The 17,375-nt window shown below is 41.5% G+C and overlaps 1 protein-coding gene across 1 annotated transcript in view; it reads right to left on the reverse strand.

Annotated features, from left to right (window-relative positions):
* birc6 (baculoviral IAP repeat containing 6) overlaps positions 1 to 17,375 on the reverse strand; it is a 346,340-nt gene that overhangs the window by 42,062 nt on the left and 286,903 nt on the right. Inside the window, exons 67-68 of the mRNA XM_034184474.1 lie at positions 16,033 to 16,143; positions 12,270 to 12,487 (exon numbers count right to left, since the gene is read on the reverse strand). Coding sequence (XP_034040365.1) covers positions 12,270 to 12,487; positions 16,033 to 16,143 — 329 coding nt within the window. The remainder of the gene's footprint in view (positions 1 to 12,269; positions 12,488 to 16,032; positions 16,144 to 17,375) is intronic.

The raw sequence follows: 17,375 nt of genomic DNA on the forward strand, positions 1-17,375 counted from the left end.
CTCGCATTCTTAGAGGTTGAGAACGCATATAGCTGCGATTGCCGCTCTCGCTTGTAGCCTCGCAACCCACCTTCGGTTGGAGCTACGTACACTGCACACGTCCTCCAGAGGCTGCAAAACACGGCTTCACCGTTTTTTTTTGTATTCTTTGACTGACGCCTGTCGTGAGTACACCTTCCTAAACGCCGGGTGCGCGCCTTTGCCACTGCCCTGCTGGGTATTTTCCTCTGTGCACATTAGCTGTGTTGTTTCGATGAAAGCTGGCTATTTGTTAAGTTGTGTCACTAACCCCGTTAACTACATGGTAGTGTGTGTATAGTGTACTGTGTTGGGCTTGCCGTGAGTGTTTTCTACTCCTTGAAGTACTTCGTCTGCACTGCCGCCATTTTGCTAAGTTTAACAGCTCCGCTAGCAGCTAGTGTTTTCGTCGTTGCTCTAAGTGACTTAGCACTTAGGCTGTGAGTTTTTCGGCTGTGTGCATGGTGTTATTACTGTGGCTGTGAGTGTTTCATGCTCAGGGCCTTGTATTAGCTTTTACACTGTGAGTGTTTCACGCTCCGTGCCTCGTGTTACTATTTACACTGCGTGTGATTCACGCTTTGTCTTTCCATCTGTAACCGTCAGGGCTTGCGTTAGCCATCTGCACACAGTCCACAATGTTGACAGGGCCTTTGTTGCATGGCTGTAGTACCTGTTTGGCTCCCTTGAGCCCAGATGATGGACATATGTTTTGCCCCTTGTGTCTTGGGATCGGACACCTGAGGGAAGCCCTGACTGGCGATGCCTGCCTTAATTGTGCCAGCATGCCACTGACAGAGAGATCTGCTAGACTTGCGGCATTGGAAAGTGGAAGATCTAGTGCGACTTTGGCCTCCAGCCCCAGGAAGGAACAAAAGCACCGTAAACGCCCACATGCAGGAGCCCCTTCTGCTAAGAAGGTTACTCATGACCATGCTTTGGCTGAAAAGGTCAAAATGTTGACTTCTGAGTTTGCTCAGATTAAGTCCTTGCTTCTGAATCTACAGCCTAGGGATGCAGTGACAGTTCCTGTTGTCCCTAATGAGGCTGATCAGACCAATGTAGTTACACAGCAGGAGGAAGATGTCGTGTCTATTGCTGCGACTGATTCCTTGTACATGACAAGTGATATAAACTGTGTGGAGGATGAGGATGAGAGGGGTCTTTCTCCAAGCCATTCATTAGTGGGCTCTCACACCTCTGAGGCAGAGTCCCTGCCGCAAACCGGACCTGGACTATCCTTTGTCAAGCAAGCTGTTCAGTTGGCTTTATCCAGGCTTGGGGTCGACAATCCCCCTGTGGAAACCACCGCTTCAAGTGCCTTTTTCAAAGTCACTGAGAAGCCTGAGTTCAACGTTCCAGTTTCACAACCATATATTGAGGAGCTCCACCGATGTTGGGCGGACCCCAAATCATTGACCCATCTATCGCAGGACTGCAGAGCCCTTAGCTCTATGTCTGATTCGGCGCAGTATGGTCTGAACCGTATGCTCGCCGTTGACAGCATTACTGCGAACCTGGTGGTGGCTCCAGCTGATACTGCTCGGCCGTATGCCCCGCCCACGACCTCAGTGTAGGGTCACTGATGACCTCCTCACCAAAAGCTATGACGTAGCTGCTCGCATTGGTCACCTAGGCAACTCACTGTCCCATTTAGCCCTTGCCCTCTCTAAGTCTTTGAGGGAGGCAGAGGTTGATGATGCTACGCAAAGTCTTAGTGATGCCTCACGACAAACCTTTGCTTATATGTCCAGAGAGCTTGGTAGACTGATGTCAACCCATACCATCACTAGATGTCAGGTGTGGCTTGCGCAGTCCCCCCTGTCCGAATCCTGCAGAGGCACACTCCGTTCGCTGCCGGTTCTTCCAGGCCAAGTATTTGGACCTGCGGCCCAACAAACTTTGGAGCATGCTGCTGAGGCTAGTAAATCTCGGCAACAGGTTGTTGACCTACACCGGTCTTCCAGACCTCAGCCAGTCAGACGTGCTACAGCCTTTCACTCTACATCCAGGCTTCCGCCGACTCCCAGAGCAGCACGTGCTTTTGCAGTTGAGGGCCAGCAATCCCAGCGGCCTGCCTTTTGGGAGCCTACGGGCAGACCCCTGAGAACTGAACGGGTTCACAGAGCTTCCAGTAATCGCGCCCAGAGGTCCTCAGGGATGCGAGGCAGAGGTGGTCGGGTCTGACTGCCAACATTTGGCCCCCAGCCGTTTTTCATGAAATCAACTCAGCCACTGGGAGGCTCAAGTTCAAGACCCATGGGTCATTTCAACCTTGTTCGAAGGTTACGGAATTCAATTCAGATGTCATCCTCCAAAGTTCAATGGGGTGAGGATGACTGTTGTTTCCGACTCGGTGCAGTCTGCCGCCCTACAACGGGCGATTTTGGAACTCCTGGAGAACGGGGCCATAGAGCCAGTTCACAGTTCAGACCAGCTCCGGGGGTTCTATTCAGTTTACTTCCTTGTTCCAAAGAAGGATGGCGGATTTCGTCTTATCCTCGATCTCCGACGTCTCAATCATTATATCAAAGTGCTGCAGTTTCACATGCCTCGCACAGTAGACGTCCTTCAAACTATCACACCAAGAGACTGGTTCACAAGTGTCGACTTAAAAGACGCCTATTTCCATGTGCCAGTGGCGCCTCGTCACAGGCAGTTTCTCCGCTTTACTTTCGAAGGTCAGGCATACCAGTTCAGGATGCTTCCTTTCTGCCTCTCTCTCGCCCCTCATACATTTACCAGATGTATGGCTGCAGCACTAGCCCCACTGCAAGCTCTTGGATTAAGAATCCTACCCTACTTAGACGATTGGCTTGTCTGCGCTCCGACTCGGGAGCAGGCGCACAACGACACAGCTCCTCTACTGAACCATGTCTCTCATTTAGGACTCACAGTGAACTTTGCAAAGAGTTCTCTTGTTCCCAGTCAACAAACGACCTTCAGCATTGCCCTGTGCCTATTCTCAAATATTTACAAGAACTACTGGAGAAAGGACTTTCTGTCGCTACCTTGAAGGTTTATGTTGCTGCAATCTCTGCCCGGCACGTCTACGATGATGGCTGGTCAATGGGTTCACACCTCTTAGTGTGTCATTTTTTGAAAGGTGCTCTACATTTGCGGCCCCCAAGGCTTGCATGCGTACCTTCATGAGACCTTCCTCTAGTCCTGGAGGGTTTAAGCTTATCCCCTTTCAAACCAGTTGAAAGTCCTGATCTTAAATGTTCAGCTTGGGACTCCGATGAGGGCGGTCGCATCTCCTCCACTCTCCCTTATCTCTCTGCCTCTGCCTTTAACCTTCAAGTCCCTACTCACCAGACGATTGATCAACTGGTCTCTGAACGCTATTGACACCATTATTTCTACAAGAAGGTCAGGACCGGGGGATCCTACCTGCCCAGATGGAACGTATCCTGCGGGCTATGTCCTCGACTCCTGGGGGTCTTGGCGTGTTGCATGCTTGGTGCCTTTCTCCGTGGAGGACGTCGAGGAATTATTCATCTTTGGTCTCATGGTAGTGGGGCTGGAACTTTTTGGCTTATGTGATGCCCCGATCTACCGGAAAATTGGCAAGACGGCGGCATCAAGAACCATGGGCCCTCGCTTGGCCGTCATGATTAACGAGGTTGGCAAGGCAGTGCATTCTCAGACTGCGATGACTATTGAACCCAGACGCAAAGTGGATGACACCCTGGAGCTGATGTGTGCCTTGCAGCTGAAGCTGAAGGTTTCGGAGGTCGGCAAATATTCTTAATTCATAATTGGGAATATTCCTAATTCACAATTGGTTTTGTTTTCGAGTGAAGCTTCGAAAAGTGTTTTTCACTACTGTGAGCCATAATCAAGGTCAAATTGCCCACAGTTTTTTCTCCTGAGGAATGTGGCCTTGGTGAGATATTCAGCTCTTCATATCTCAACCCACATAGACATTACAGACTTCTGAAGCATGGTTCCACTCCCTTCCCCCTCCCTTCCCTGATCAACACCTCCCCTCTCCGGCACAGTCAACATCACTTTCCCAAGCTGGCTGACTGACGGCGCGACTCAAGGTTGCAGCGGCTGTAACACACCACATCGCCTCAATTGGGAAAACGGACTGTTCAAGTCTAAGTGCACATAATGTCAAATGTATATGTGTTGTCTTAATTTCTGATGTGTGCCATTATTACGGTGAACAAGTAATAAATGTGGATTAATTCCGGTTTGTCTGTGGTATGTGAGTGTGCAAATCTCGCTGTTGTCATGACAATGATAAATAAAGCTATCTATCTATCTATCTATCTATCTATCTATCTATCTATCTATCACTAAATGGATGTCAGTGAAGACTGCCTTTCTACTTGCATTGTCTTCGGCTAAGCGGGTGGGAGAGCTCCATGCCCTATCAGTCGCTGGGGACTGTTTGCGATGGAATTCTGACAGATCTGGGGTTACGCTGTGGCCTAATCCGTCCTTTTTACCCAAGAGAATTTCAACCTTTCTTGTTAACCAGCCAGTTTCCATGGCTGTGTATGCCCTGCATTCTGATCCGGGATTATCTGTTTCAGGTTCCCTGTGTCCTGTCCGAATGTTGAAGCAGTACATTAGTGCGATTGCCGGGATCCGGAAAACGGATGCCGTTTGTGTGTTACGGTGATCACAAAAGAGGCTGTGCTGTCTCAAAGCAGCGACTCTCACATTGGGTCATGGATGCCATTTTACAGGTATACAGGTCCAGAGGTCTTCAGCCTCCTAAGGTTACGTGCCATTCCACCAGAGTGTTCTCCTCCTGGGCTGCACTGAGAGGCTGCTCCTCCTGCGGTGACTTCGGCGGTGTTGTCTGCCTCCACTCCCCACTGCTGATGTGAGGTGAGTGTGACTCTTTGTGACCTTGTTGGTATTAAGTCATCCAGGTGCTAAAGCACCGCCCTCTGGCGGTCAGGAGGAATGAAAGAACGAGAGTTTTTTTTTTTTATATATACTTTATTGAGCAAGTTAAAAACATTTATACATTGCGCACATTCATCTTTGAAAATCCGTACATTACTCAAAGGGAGTAGAATGAAGTAAAACTTATATTTTCTACCCCCTTTCACATGTTTTATTTTCGACTACGTGGACAAAAAAAAAAAAAAAAAAAATTTTGAGATCATATATACTTATATAAACACAGACCTTGCATTATACATATCAACATGTATTTACATAAATACACTACCTCTATACACAAATACCCTTGCATACACCAATACACACACTAGATTCAATGAGATTTGACAGTATGACACTTTTAACCCACATACATGCACCCATGGGCACCCAGCCCATGCATGCATGCACGCACATTTACCTATATTCGATTAAACTTGATGATATATTAATTTTTTTTCCCCCCACACACATGTATCATGGGCAACTCGTGTGCATTCATATTTCCCATACGTTCGTCATGCCCAAATAATACAACAGTTTAGATCCACAAACATGCACACTAAGAATTATGTTATTCAGTTTCATATTTTTTTTAATATTTTGAGTTTTAAATTTCTTTTGAATTGATGTACTGTAGTACATACTTTGATGTCCTCAGTTAGGTTATTCCATAAATCCACCCCATGTCTCGTAAGGCACATTTGTTTCATTGTTGTACGAGCACACTGTTTTTTTAAATTATATTTCCTTCTTAGATTGTAATCTCCCTCTCTTTCACTAAACAATTTTTGGAGGTTATCTGATAGTAGGTTTTGTTTCACTTTAAAAATAATTTAAAGTTTTAAATTCTGCAAGATCTCTAAATTTTAGTATTTTGGATTGTAAAAACAGTGTACTCGTATGATCTGTGAAGCCTACATTATGGATGATTCTTATTGCCCTTTTCTGTAACTTAAAAAGTGTGTCTACACTACTTTTATATGTATTACCCCATACCTCAATGCCATAGCTAATATATGGTAATATTAATGTGCAATAAATAATATATAAGGACTCCTGATCTAAGAAATGTTTGGCTTTCCCCATTATGGAAATACTTCTGGCCATTTTGGATTGTATGCTAGCAATGTGGGGTTTCCAGCACATCCTGTGATCGATTATTATTCCTAAAAATCTATGTTGGTTAACCCTTTCAATAGGAACCATGTCAATTTTAAGATTTACTTTTGTTTTCATTTCTCGGTTTCCAAAGAGCATTAATTTTGTCTTTGAAATATTAAGTGACAATTTATTACTATCAAACCAATTTTTTAATTTAATAATTTCTATTTGCATTTCGATCACAAGTTGTTCCAGGTTTTCCCCAGAACATACTATCGTTGTGTCATCAGCAAAGAGGATAAATTTCAGTTTTTCAGAGATGAATTGCAAGTCATTAATATAAATTTAAAAAGTTTAGGTCCTAAAACGGACCCTTGTGGAACTCCACAATGTATCTGTTTAAACAAAGATTTATATTCTCCTATTTGTACATATTGTTGCCTGTTGTTTAAATAAGATTGGAGCCAATTTAGTGCAATACCCCTTATGCCAATTTTTTCCAATTTACGTAATAATATGTTGTGGTTAATAGTATCAAACGCCTTTTTTAAGTCAATGAAGATCGCCATTGTATGTTTCTTTTTATCAATATTATTTGTTATTTCTTCCACTAAATCAATTAAAGCGAAAGTTGTTGATCTATTTTTTCTGAAACCATACTGGTTATCGTTTAATATCTTGAACTTTTCAATGTATTGATCTAACCGTACTGTATATAGTTTTTCTAAAATTTTTGAGAATTGAGATAACACAGATATAAGTCTATAATTTGAGAATAGATACTTATCTCCACTTTTATATATAGGTGTAATTTTGGCAATCTTCATTTGACTTGGAAACTCTCCATTAAATGACGAATGTAACTACGGTTCTATGAATTCCGGATGACCGCCAGAGTTGCTTGTCACTCAGAGTCTTGCGAGTTCATTCCAAAAAGAAGCTAGCGCTGGGTACGTCTGGTATATAAAGACAACCAGTGACGTCACCCAGGTCACATCCAATGGCCTGACTTTGTTGGTATATATTCTCGACCTCTGTGCTGCGCACATGTAGTTATCCAGGTGCTAAAGCACCGCCCTCTGGTGGTCATCTGGAATTCATAGAACCGTAGTTACATTCGTAACTCTCGATTCACAGCATGGAACTTCAGTGGCCACTGTGCTAATATGTTAACTCACTGGAAAAAAAGAAAACTGTGAAAGGACAAACATGTTGAAGATGACATTTTTCTGGGATGACAATACAGCCATATTGGACTGAGTCACAACAGTGGGATCTGTAACAAAAATTCCAATAATAACAATATTAATGGGGAAAGAGTCTGAATATGGTGAAAATCTGTTAAAATATCACAATTAGTTGGGCAGTGAGTAGATGATTGGTGCACATGTGACTGTTTAAATCATTTGATATTCCTAACAAGCATTTTCTTCAAAATCAAACTGAAAGAAAATTCTACCACTGCTTGCTGTGATAGCGACATAGTCAAATTGGTTTCCCCAGTAAATTAGTCAACATGTTACTAATTTACAGGGAAAACCAATTCAATTTGTGCAACCATGTTGCTCGCAGATTTTAATACACCAGGGATCAGTCAGGGGATGGGACTGCACAAACCATAATCTAGACCAGTGCACACCTCCATGGTACTGCAAATGAATGCTAAATTTCCAACTTATTCTACTGAGTGCAGCTAAAAAGATGAACAGGAATACAGAATGTGCCAGTATGTTATTATAGAACGCCACATACAAGAGGCCATGAGAGAAAGCAATGTGTTCTCTGAGCGCACCTTGTAATTTGATGGACAACCTATTTATATTGTACAGCTAATTTGAGTATATATAGATATATATATATATAGAGAGAGAGAGAGAGAGAGAGAGAGAGAGAGAGAGAGAGAGAGAGAGAGAGAGAGAGAGAGAGAGAGAGAGAGAGAGAGAGAGAGAGAGAGAGAGAGAGAGAGAGAGAGAGAGAGTGTCATTTTTGTTGTTTTAACCGCTCCCACTTGGGGAGGGGTGTTGCAGAACAGCAGTCTAGCATTTGTATGGGTTTTAATTTTAACATTTTTGTTGGTGTGTCCTGTTTCTCTTCAAAGGCAACATGTTCTTTTTGCTGAAGCAGATCTTAACAGATGAGGATTTTGACATTTACCAAAGGACACTTTGCCATCAATCAGCTTGTGAGGTGTGAGCCATTTATTAAATGTCACCGGAGAAATGAGTAAGAGCTGTGAATGACGAGTCGTACGATAAAAACATCAGACACAGAAACACAGCATACAATATCCTCATGGAAGAAACAAACTTTCCTGGAGTGTTGCTCACTAGGTCATCGACTGACTAAAACCGAGCCCATTCCATCAAAAACTGCAAGGCCATAAAAGTTAAACAATTCCATTTAAACAAAGTCAAAATACTTACACTTTAAAGAAGGTTTCTTGTCAGATAAACAGAACTAAACAAACATTTCAGGCATCCCAGTCTTATTGACATATGTACAAAATAACAGACATACACCCACAACCCCCAATTAAAAACAAAATGCCCAGTGCAGGCACACAGAAACTGCTGTCAATCAACTAGAAGGTGGGGAAGTGGCTATAGCAAACTGATTAATCAGATTTTCTAGATTTCGAGGGTTGGTTTTTACATATAATAAATCAACCAATCAATGATGAGCAGAGGCCCATTTTCCCGTAATGCCTTTTGGCATTTGTGGATGTTAATGTTCAAACCTTCAGAATAAGTGCATTATTTCAAAATTAAAAGATATATGTTATATTTTCACTTTGTAAAAATGACAGATAAACTATCCGGATAAATTTGGTTGATTAATCAAAACCATAAGTCAAACTTGCTTTGCTGCTGATGACTTCTGCCTCATATCTGGACCATTGTATGTTGAATGCAAATGACTTCCTTATAGCAGTGGGCAGGGTGCACAAAGACAGAAGTGCTGACTTATTGGTTGTGTTTGTGATCATCTTTGACTGTAATCAGAAGCGTTGGTGGTGCTTAAACTCAAAACCGGCTTGTCAGTTGCTGAGATTGTATTGGAGATAATACTGAAAGTTAGTGGTTAGCTGTAGCTTCTGCTAAATTTTTTTTTAGTGGTATATCGGTTTAGCGTTATAAAAGTTAACTTTTCAGGTAGCGGATTAGCAGTTATCAAAGTTGACTTTTTGGTTAGCTGTGTCCACCACTGCTTAAGGAAACCAGGTTTTTGTTTTAAATTAAACTGGAAAAAATTATATATTCATTTAGAGGACCAACTGTGAAGTTTTTTCCACAAATGGCAACCTTTTGTCTCTTATTTTAAAGAAGTACAGATGTTGCCTGATTGAATTCGCAGCTGCTATTATTCACCAGTTTTCATATCATAACGTGGTTGCACGTTTTTGGTCTGATGGGTTGGGTTTAGGGGTTTGACTGTGTGTTTATTTAGTATTCGGTGGTAGTATTAGTTATTTATGATATACATTTTTGTAACTTACTGTGGACCATTCTGTATTCGCCCTGTTGTGATTTTTTTTCTTCTCCTACAGAATTGCATGTTGTGTTTTCTTTTTGCATATATTTCAAATGGGAATTGCTTTACAGTCATAAAACTTATAGTTCTTGTAACTCTCCCAACCACATATAAGAAAGAGAGAGAGAGAGAGAAAAAAAAAACAACCCAGAATACATTGCTTTGTTTCTTCAGCAGAACAATTCACTTTCTGGGAGTAGTGGCTATTTTTTGCATAGTAGCACATGTACTGCTGTGCTTTATTTTGTAATTATTCTTAAGTTTTTGTTAACTGTTAGTTTTACATGCATTATCTCCAAGCCTGTCATCATGGAGGAGAGCAAAAATTTCAAGAGCATGACAGTCTCACAGCTGAAAAAAATGTGCTGCTCTAAGGGGTGTTCCCTGCAGTGGAAAACTATGCCAGGAGCCGGTGAGCCTCGTGGAGAAAACCACAAACATTTATCTGATTTTGGAGAAATGTGACCGTGAACAGATGGGGAGAATGCAACGCTGAGTGACAATGGAGGACAACTGTCTTTGCTATTTCAACAGGAGAGCTGTCATGTGGACACCGGACTTGAAATGGCCACCAACCTTCATGTTAGCAACGTGTATGCCTACTGGCTTATTGACTGGACAGACAAATCAAAGAATCAAGCAGCACAAACGTGACAATGTCTAGAACTTCGAAGTGTTGAAAGGAGACAACAACTTTGTTTACATACAGTAGTGTTCAAAATAATAGTAATGCTATGTGACTAAAAAGATTAATCCAGGTTTTGAGTATATTTCTTATTGTTACATGGGAAACAAGGTACCAGTAGATTCAGTAGATTCTCACAAATCCAACAAGACCAAGCATTCATGATATGCACACTCTTAAGGCTATGAAATTGGGCTATTAGTAAAAAAAAGTAGAAAAGGGAGTGTTCACAATAATAGTAGTGTGGCATTCATTCAGTGAGTTCGTCAATTTTGTGGAACAAACAGGTGTGAATCAGGTGTCTCCTATTTAAGGATGAAGCCAGCACCTGTTGAACATGCTTTTCTCTTTGAAAGCCTGAGGAAAATGGGACATTCAAGACATTGTTCAGAAGAACAGCGTAGTTTGATTAAAAAGTTGATTGGAGAGGGGAAAACCTATATGCAGGTGCAAAAAATTATAGGCTGTTCATCTACAATGATCTCCAATGCTTTAAAATGGACAAAAAACCAGAGACGCGTGGACGAAAACGGAAAACAACAGCTCACCCATTGATCAGCTCCAGGATGATCAAAGACAGTCTGGAATTACCTGTAAGTGCTGTGACACTTAGAAGATGCCTGTGTGAAGCTAATTTATTTGCAAGAATCCCCCGCAAAGTCCCTCTGTTCAATAAAAGACGTGCAGAAGAGGTTAAAATTTGCCAAAGAACACATCAACTGGCCTAAAGAGAAATGGAGGAATATTTTGTGGACTGATGAGAGTAAAACTGTTCTTTTTGGGTCCAAGGGCCGCAGACAGTTTGTGAGATGACCCCCAAACTCTGAATTCAAGCCACAGTTCACAGTGAAGACAGTGAAGCATGCTGGTGCAAGCATCATGATATGGGCATGTTTCTCCTACTATGGTGTTGGGCCTATATATCGCATACCAGGTATGGATCAGTTTGGATATGTCAAAATACTTGCTGAAGCTGATGCTGATGCTGAAGAGGACATGCCCTTGAAATGGGTGTTTCAACAAGACAATGACCCCAAGCACACTAGTAAACGAGCAAAATCTTGGTTACAAACCAACACAATTAATGCCTCGCAGATGTGAAGAAATCATAAACTGTGGTTATACAACTAAATACTAGTTTAGTGATTCACAGGATTGCTAAAAAAGCAGTTTGAACATAATAACTGAGTTTGTAGCATCAGCAGCAGATGCTACTATTATTGTGAACACCCCCTTTTCTACTTTTTTTACTAATAGCCCAATTTCATAGCCTTAAGAGTGTGCATATCATAAATGCTTGGTCTTGTTGGATTTGTGAGAATCTACTGAATCTACTGGTACCTTGCTTCCCATGTAACAATAAGAAATATACTCAAAACCTGGATTAATCTTTTTAGTCACATAGCACTACTGTTATTCTGAACACTACTGTATGAAGCCGTGTGGAATCGGAGCAGTGCCAGACAGCAGAACGATATTCTTCAGGGTTGCTGTGCACTAAGACAGGAGAAGTAACATCAGAGGGATGCAGTTGTGTTTCAAGGTATGTATTTATTGCTACTTGTGCTTACTCAATGTTATTTCGATGAATTTGCAGGTTTTTTTTTTCTTTTCTGAATACTTCGCAGGTTACAAAGGAGGCAGTGACAGAAATATGTTAGTCAGCAAACCCCAGAAAATTCAGGCAAAAACCAATAGCTTGCCCCCATGTTGGTATGTAGTACCTATATGCGGTAGGGACAATTCCCCCCCTTTCTTATAAAAAAAAAAAAAAAAAAAAAAAAAAAAAAAAAAAATTTTTTTTTTTTTTTTTACAACCACTGTCTTCACCAAAGGCTGTTACGAGGTACCTTGGGTAAATCAATCATCAAATTAATGAAGCTCGCTCTCTAGCAAAGCAAACAATTTAACATCCTTAATCCTAAAGCTATCAGATGAAACACCTCAAACATGAGAGCATTTCATTGTGCTGTCACAAGTTCATACAGTGGTAACTGACCAAAAATAGATCAATGTTCATTACCTTCATGATGTCCAGTCTCTCCTCATCACAGCGGACAAAGACGCTGGAAGAGGATGACAGGGGCAGAGAGGTGGAAAGGGTAACAGCCTCCTGGGCAAGGCGACGAGATCTGGCTGCACTGTTTGTATCGCTGGCATTTTTCACCTGAGACATGTAGTGGTAGTTGACCTTGAACATCAGTTTGCCGTCCTCATCCTCTGACACCATTTCAAAAGTGTCTGATCAGATAGGACACAACAGAAAGTAAAGTGAAGTCTATCATTTGTCTTTTTTTTTTCAGGAATTCAACTGTTCCTGTCTACAGTAACTTATACTCTAACAACATTCATAAAGCCTTTTTTCTTACTGCCTATAACAAACTGAAAAATGCTAATTATTGGAAAGATCAATGCTGCTTCCAGTTAAGATACATTCTTCTTAAGTTAAATGTTTCCATTCTATAATAATGAAGGACATATACAATGCTGATGTTTTATAATTGAGCTTTAACTGTTAGCATGCCAGCTTTTGAGATTACAAGCCTTATCTAACAATTTCAACCAAATTTCTGTTTATAACTTTGTGGCAAGTTCTATTTTCCTGGTCAAGCATGAATACAACTTGTAAGGTCAAAAAAGGAACAGAAGGTCAGATTTCCATTTCAATTGAAACATCATGCCACATCTCAAGTGTCTGATACATGCAATCAGAAAATAAAATACCCGTTATATTTTACTGTCAGTATAGTCCTGTATAGGCCCTGAGGCCTGTTTGTGAAGTCCAAGGCATATTTAATACTTGGAAATGTGCATGAATCAATCCCTGACTTGTCTCAAGACAACTGGCTGTAAAAGTGATTATATAGTCCTTATATTTAGAATAAATTGCCACCATTTCAATTTATTGGAATGTGTTGCATGCCTCAAATGCAGGAGAGGGTGTATATTAAATTAAATGAAGTTGACCTAAAAAAACATGAAATATCTTGGGTTCATATAGACTGCAATGAAACATAAGTCAAAGTAAATATGAGGTTCACTGCAGTTTTTTTTAAGTCTGCATTTTCCTTATTGTCCTAATTCCTTTTGAGTATTCGGATTGCTGCTATGTGGGTTCAACTCAAACATACACAATCCTTACATAGTCGCTCCATACATAGTGCAGCACAGAACGTGTTTCTCTGCAAATAAGCTGTAACACAGATTCATATTTTGCCATTGTGTAGTGTACTGCTGGCTCAAGTCATTTTTATTTCGGAGTCCTATCTTCAAGATCACGGCTGCTCAATGTAAAATATGGATATGGACAGAGCCTTCTGTCTGCACTCTGTATACAAAGAGTCCATATTTGTGTCAGTTTTCTGAAATCCTCCTTACAAAACAGAGCAGCACCACCAGTAATCACGGGGGCAGTGCAGCCAAAGTTCAAACAAGACACAACTCAAGGCAAAAGGACACAATGAAGACAGTTAATGGCGGAATATTTTTAATAGACTTTTATAATGTTTGATTGGTAACGAAGGATTTAATGGCCTCAGAGCCCACTCTCCATTTACACCATTGACTACATCATTGCCTCTCTTGAAAAAAAGAAAAAAAAAAAGCATCATTACGACTTCTCCAACCATTGACATGTTTGATGATGTGAAAAGCTTTCAAGGGGGGTTACAGTGCCCTCTAGTGGATGCTTTGTTTAATATCTGTGCCAACGCTGTACAGACATATGTGGGCAGTGTCTAACACCACACGGCACACGACGATTCCTGAACGAAGGGAAAAAGTAAAAAAACATCACAATTTATTGAGAAAAGGTGGACGAAAGAGCTTTTATCACCGAACAGTCTGCGAAGTAAGAGCACAAAAGGGACGAAAGAGGAACTTAACAAAACCAAAGCTCACGATCTCGACGAAACGCGCCTGGAGCAGTGTGTGTTTGCTCCAGCACTCGGCGCTGGGACGGAGCTCATAGCGCCTGAGTCCTGGAGAAACTGCAAAGAGAATCTGTGTGCATGTCAGTGGACCACCTGCTCTGGTTCCTTGTCCAGAACAAAAGAGGGATCGTCTCCATCATCATCAGAATCCACACTGTCTGTCGACACTCTGCGCACTCCGTTGTGCTCCAATTAAAAAAAAAAAAAAGTGTGCCATATATATTGATTTAGAACAGAAAACTGTCAAAAGGGAGAATAAATATAAATATAAGTGTAAAGATGATTGAATATATCAGAGCAGTAAATTAATCTGCGTGTGACCGCGCGCATTGACTCGTGCGGTTATTCCACCAGCTGATCACTGATCCACAGCGTGAATTCTTCCTTCCAGAACAGCTCTTTTTATCATCATTTTGATTCATCTACCTGTTGCCACATGTACAGAAGGGCTGGATTGTCATTCCTACACTCATATTGTTATATTTAATGCAAAATAATAAGCGCACGGAGCAGCTCCTACTTCCGCTGATGCTGCATTTAAGTACCGTCGGAAATTACACACCTTTTTCGTTGTTTCAAATTCAACAGTTGCTTGTGGCAAAATAATTAATTATATCCACACAAAAGATTAATTTTGGCCTATGTAATGTGCCTGAGCCCATTGAAGCTGCCCCCACACAGATAAAAAAAAAAAAAATCCAAGCAAACACGCTGAGTTTGCCCTGTAATTTCCGACGGTACATGAACGCAGCAGCCTCAGCGCTCACAAACCGGCTTCTGCACTGTGTGAAAACGTTCAGCTGCTCCAACGAAGTCAAATTAAACAATAACGTTACAAAAACTAGACAAACGATTAAAAAACATCAAAAACGACAGCAAAACGAAACAGACGAACTGAGGTTTTCGTTGCCCTTCGTTCAAATTTTTCAACAGTTTAAAAATCCTGACGCCAGCTGCAGGAATGAAGCTGCGCGAAAGTTAAACGATGCCAACGACAGTCAACAAAGTCCAGATCTCTTGTTTCGTCAGGGCTTCGTCACCCTTCGTTAAGTGTCGTGTGACTGGGCCATCACATATCTACCACCTCAAATAGTCCTTGCTGGCATCATTGGTAATCAAGAACATTTGTGCTCAAAGATGCATCAGAGAATTGGCCACATGGCTGTGGTGTTGAAACTCACACTTCTTCATGATGTATTGACAAGGCCTTATCTGTCAATTAAGCAAGTGCTCATTTGACACAAAGTCATTGTAGCAGTACCCAAGGTTTCTCCAGAGGGACTAAGCAACAAAGATATCCACAGCATCCAGATCACACAACAACATGGGAAAAACAGAGAATCCAAGACTTTGAATACTTGCGCCTTCGTCCATCCTTCCTTCTGCAAAGGTATCGGCAACATCATGGAACCAAAGGAATTCAGGACACCATAAGTTCTTCACAAATGTCTATCAACGTCTGCTTAATAAGGTCAGAGAATCATTCACAACGTTCCACAATCTCCCCATATACAAATACATTGTCAGCTGTGTCCAGGAAGTACTTGGTGCATGCTTGCATCTTTGTCTGGATCCAACACACTCACAAGCGTTACCAGGCACTCTGATCTGCAAGGATTAAAACATCACTTGCAATCTCAAGAACAGTGAACTTTTCTTTGATGACATATCCAAATCACTGGACTCCATGACCCTTCCTAACACCTAGTACATCCAAGTAATTAACAGAGCAAGCTCTAGAACATTTCCTTTTCATTTTTCAACATTAATTATTCTCAAGAGTCAAAAAACACAGAAAACATACACATACAGAAGTGAATGCAGAGTCATAAACAGCCAAAAGAATGAACTTACCAAACTGGAGCTTCTTCATAGCAGCTACATATTTTTCCTCCAAAGAGCGTAGGATGGAAAGCGGCTTGGGTCGACTTGAGGCCTTTCTGGAACACTCAACCAGTTTCCTCTCTGGTTAGGGGAGGCAGCAAAAATCATGTGGAGAGTGGAGAAGTGATGATAAATAACAGGTGGTGCATACAGGATGTAATCATTCAGAATATCAGCTTCAGGGACTTTCCCTTGTAAAAATACTGCAGGAGAGTCCTTCCACTGGATATCACAGAAGTCACCTTAGCGACCACCTGGCTATAAGCTTTAAAATATTTGGCACACACAGACAGGCACAGAAAAAACAATTTGATAAAATCAAAGATAACACACCTGTGAGGACATTCATATGTTTGACTGGTGTAAAGACAGTTTCAACAATGCATCGTGATTACCTCTGTCAATCGACAGAGCACAGAGTGTATATGATCGCTTTAGTCTCTTTGTGTACACAATAACCCAAGATAGATAGTAGAGTGTGGATTTCAAAAAGACTGTGAGGCTGGTCACTGCGACAAGGAAAAGCTGAATACATTTTTGGACACAGTCATGTCCGATTCAAAATATCTTTCTAATCACTTCAAGAACCAACCTTATGAGTTCAAACATCTAAACAGTCCGCATGCTGCAAAAAAAAAAAAAAACCCCTGCAGACCCAAGTTTAAAACCTCTGTTCTGTCAGTCAGTGCAGGCATTAATGATTGGCCATTATTATCAGAGCAGAGATAAACTCTATTTGAGAGTGTCTTCTCATTAATTTTTTTAAAATTAAATAAAGTAATTAAGATGTTGCCATGGAATGCCCGTCTTACTGTATGGTTGTGAGACACAAACCAGTGACCTACAATGACAACCGGATGTCTTTGGTACAAGGTCTCTTTGGAGGATCCTTTGGTACCACTGGAATGACTGTATCACACAAGTGGTTACTAAGAGACACTAAGATGAGGAGCATCAATTGCATTGTGAGGCAGCATAAACTTTGACATTTTGGCCATGTGGCCTGTTTCTCTGGGCATGATCAAGCACGCACGTGCCTGAGTGTTGAGGACAATTACACCTGGAGAAGCCCAAGGGGATTCCCACGTTTCACCAGGCTGTGGCAGAAAGATGGCTATTTTAGAGATGTGGGAATGGTCTGCCTGGGTGGTTGCCAGGCGGATCCGTAGTGTTGTGGATGCGGTGTTGCAAAGCGCAGCATGCTCCCAGACTTGCCATGAAATAATGTTTAAACACGGGCATTAGCTACATTAGCCACAAAATTCATGTTTTTTTGTTTTGACAGTTCTCTTTTTCTTTACTTTTCCACCTTG

Source organism: Thalassophryne amazonica, chromosome 13 (genome assembly GCF_902500255.1).
Source record: "Thalassophryne amazonica chromosome 13, fThaAma1.1, whole genome shotgun sequence".
Taxonomy (NCBI): domain Eukaryota; kingdom Metazoa; phylum Chordata; class Actinopteri; order Batrachoidiformes; family Batrachoididae; genus Thalassophryne; species Thalassophryne amazonica.